This window comes from Branchiostoma floridae, unplaced genomic scaffold (genome assembly GCF_000003815.2).
Source record: "Branchiostoma floridae strain S238N-H82 unplaced genomic scaffold, Bfl_VNyyK Sc7u5tJ_1477, whole genome shotgun sequence".
In the NCBI taxonomy this organism is placed as follows: domain Eukaryota; kingdom Metazoa; phylum Chordata; class Leptocardii; order Amphioxiformes; family Branchiostomatidae; genus Branchiostoma; species Branchiostoma floridae.
The window spans coordinates 31,038-34,688 of record NW_023365726.1 but is presented as its reverse complement, the minus strand read 5'-3'; the positions used below and the strand labels follow the sequence as shown (position 1 = coordinate 34,688).

The 3,651-nt window shown below is 42.4% G+C and overlaps 1 protein-coding gene across 1 annotated transcript; it reads left to right on the top strand.

Annotated features, from left to right (window-relative positions):
* Positions 1 to 160: 160 nt before the first annotated feature.
* Positions 161 to 2,491, top strand: LOC118407808. Its single transcript, XM_035808341.1, has 3 exons — positions 161 to 650; positions 826 to 1,053; positions 1,259 to 2,491. The coding sequence occupies exons 1-3, from the start codon at positions 187 to 189 to the stop codon at positions 1,536 to 1,538; spliced, it is 972 nt and encodes a 323-aa protein (XP_035664234.1). The 5' UTR covers positions 161 to 186; the 3' UTR covers positions 1,539 to 2,491.
* The last annotated feature ends 1,160 nt before the right edge of the window (positions 2,492 to 3,651 follow it).

Here is a 3,651-nt window from a genome sequence, read left to right as displayed (position 1 = left end):
GAGAGAGGAGGATGCTGTAGTAAGACTGCGTGGACAACTCGTGCCCCCAGATTGTGGCCCCTCAACCTTTCCGTGCCCAACTCGCATGAGTGCATGGCTGACATGCTGCGATCAATAATGGCCACATACAGATACCGTCTCAGAATAGAGGACTTTCGAACTGAGGGGGTTGATTTCACACACCACATGTATGTCCCAGAGAAAGACGGCCTCAACTACCTTCACAGAAGAGAAGATCATTGCCATCTCCTCAAGAGAATTGCTGGTCACCTCAGAAAAGAGCCTCCCCGGTGGTTTGACCACCATGCTCTCGAAGAAGCGCTCCATCCGCAAGATGGTGAGCCCAAGCCAGGGCTAACAGAGGCAGCCCTGTTTGGTTTCCGAAAGCAGTCTGTCACCGATGCAGAGATCTTGCTGTCCTACAACATGGTCAGGTTTCTCCGACACAGAGGGTATCACCGGGAAGCATGCTATATCGAAGTCGTTGCTGGATGGCATGAAGCAGCTGATGGCCGAGGGCTTTCAGAGGAAGAGAGGAAGGAGAAGAACACAGCCATGATGGACATGATCCTTGATGAGCTGATGCCATATCACCGTTCCCCCCCATGGCGCCGTTACCCCCCAGACTTCTCAACTCTTGACATCAACAGGCAAGAAAACCCTACACAATGAATATGATTAGATATAAAAAATGCAGTAACCGCTCTCTTTAACTTGCAAATCCAGTGAGATAGGGGCTTTACTTGAAATAGTATAACTCGAGAATGCCTAGATGGATTAAAGACCCAGTGAAATGAATATCTTTGTTCTGGTCGCTTTTTTTAGGTTCGGTCGAGGAGTACTTGGGTGGAGCCGAGAAACCCTCATCGCGGTCACAACAAATATCGAGTCAATGGAGCTGCGGAGAAGTGAGAGTGCGACAATTGGCTATGAAGAGCATCCAAGAGCGAGCACGACAGACGATGTAGAGTGTTTCTTTGCTGGACTTCACCGACACATGGGAAACACCTTTACCCTCAAGGAGTTGCATGCTCGATGGCCTACAGAAGTCAGGTATTTAAGTATCTTTTCAAACATTTACAGTATGGTCTTTTTGTAAAATTATTGAAAGATTTCATGTACTCACATTGTACTTGCGACGTACATTACAAATCACTTGTGGACAGGTCATTATGGGCAGTATGGGCACAATTCTTGTGTCCATGGCATGTATTATTTCACTTGAACAGGTTTGTAATTATTTATTTGTCTTTCACAGGGAATTCTCAAAGAGAATTGACCCGGACCTGCCTTTCTACTACTGGACAATCAGTGAGAGGTTCAGGGAAGCAGAAGACACTTACCCATCCTTCAATGATGACCCTGAGGATGGTCGTCTGCGCCTCCACCGACTGCGCACTTGTAGAAGGGAAGACGCTTCGATTTTCACAACTGCAAGGGGTGTCCTGCCGGTCAGGAACAGGGGGACCATCAGGCAGATACTGCACAGACCAGAAGTGCCACTGCCTGAGGTCCCAAATAGCTTGCCACCTGTTTAGAAGATTACTTTTAAACTGTTATATCCACATCCAGGGTTGGACAAGTCCAAAAGTTTTATTGTCCTAGCCAAGTGAAAGTGCTGATTGGGCAAGCTCATGTCCTACCCCACTTGCCCGATTTTTTGATGAGTGAGATTTTGATATAAATGTACTTTTTAGTCATGGTACCAAGCATTGTTTGTTTTTTTACAGAAGAAAGTGCCTGTAGCCACTTGTTTCCACCTGTCACCACTGTTGTATATATCTAAGTCTTTTATTTTATGTATGTTTACTTTTTATTCTGTATATGTATACTTGTAAAAGATGCTATTTTGTTGTAAGTGAGGAAAGAAGAGAACTCGGGTATAGACATTGTTGCAAGTGTTATACAGGTATTGACCTTATATGACAATCAGTTTTTGATCTTGAGACCACAGGTATATATAGACATTGTCGCAAGTGTTATACAGGTTTTTGCCTAGTTATGCTTTGAAGTATCCTTCTGTCAAACTAGTTATTGTATATATGAGGCAAGCACTGCGGATATTGTTTTCTTCAGAACCTTTAGTTTTATTGCTGAATGTATACTTAAAAGATGCTATTTTGTTGCAAGTCAAGAAAGAAGAGAACTCAGGTATATACATTGTTGCAAGTGTTATACTAGTTATTGTAACTAGTTATTGTAACTGTCAAACTAGTTATTGAACTTATGAGGCATGCTCTTCAGATTTTGTTTTCTTCAGAACCTTAAGTTTTATTACTCAATGATACTCATAAAAGATGTTATTTTGTTGCAAGTCAGGAAAGAGGAGAACATGTATAGACATAGTCCTAAGTGTTATACGGGTTCTGACCTTATAAGATATCAGTTTTTGCCTTTCTCCCAGCAACCAACTGCCTAATCCAACCAGCGACCACTTTTTTTTGCAGTCGCAATGTGGTATCGCCCTCCACTAATAATATAGTGAGTCAGGGCAGAAAGTAATCAACCATTTTAGTTCAAGATATCTACCTTCATTCAAACACCAGATTCTAATTGTTAGACAAACACTGCCTACTTATGATAGAACAATAGTTTATCAAAACTGACTTAAATAAAATATAAGAGGACCACTGTCAACACAATAAGAAGTAAACTGTCAGTATTTTGAACCATTAAAATGTAAGAATGTTCCTGAACCTAGGTAATAGAATAAATGCTAAAAGATGTTATTTTGTGGCAAGTCAGGAAAGAGGAGACCATGTATAGACATAGTCCTAAGTGTTATACGGGTTCTGACCTTATAAGATATCAGTTTTTGCCTTTCTCCCAGCAACCAACTGCCTAATCCAACCAGCGACCACTTTTTTTTGCAGTCGCAATGTGGTATCGCCCTCCACTAATAATATAGTGAGTCAGGGCAGAAAGTTAAGAGTGGAGGCACAAGCGAGTAACAAAATTCCCAATAAAACTACAGATCAAATCGAGTTGATGGGTTGTTGCCTCGTTATACTTTTTATACAATGACCGAATTGAACCTGTAGTCTTTTGCATCGCCTTCCCAAATCCCTCTCTTCACAATCTTCACCTGAACTTTGTACATGAATTTCTTTGCAGGGAAGCAGAAGGAATGAGTCAACTTGTGCATCGCAATCTCAGTGATGAAACCATTTCTCATTGCTCTTGTCAGTTTGGGGACTTTGGGGCCTGGGCAATAACCCACTATCTGCCAAGTGTTTTCTATGAACATTTCAAACACGATGGCATTCCTATCCTTGATATTGGTGGGCTCAAAGGCTACCTGGACTTTGACATCTTCTCCCTCCCTTCTCAGTTTTTCACACTTATCTAGCACAGCCTGACAACTAGTATGCCACGTAGAGCCAACAACAGAAAAAATCTGCCCACTCATACGATTTGCAGCATGGTTATCTGTGTCTTCGTCTTCTTCCAACTCTGCATCTAGATCTTGGTCATCCGACTCCCCCCCATCTGAAGAAAAATGCAAGTCCTCCAAGCTACATACAAGAGGGTCTAGTTGTGACTCTGTTTGCATGTCGCAAAGTATTGGAGGTGACTGTACAGATTCAGACATCTGACAGTTGCAATGGTCAGGGTATGGTAGATTGGGGTCTACAGGCTGAATGTCTGTCT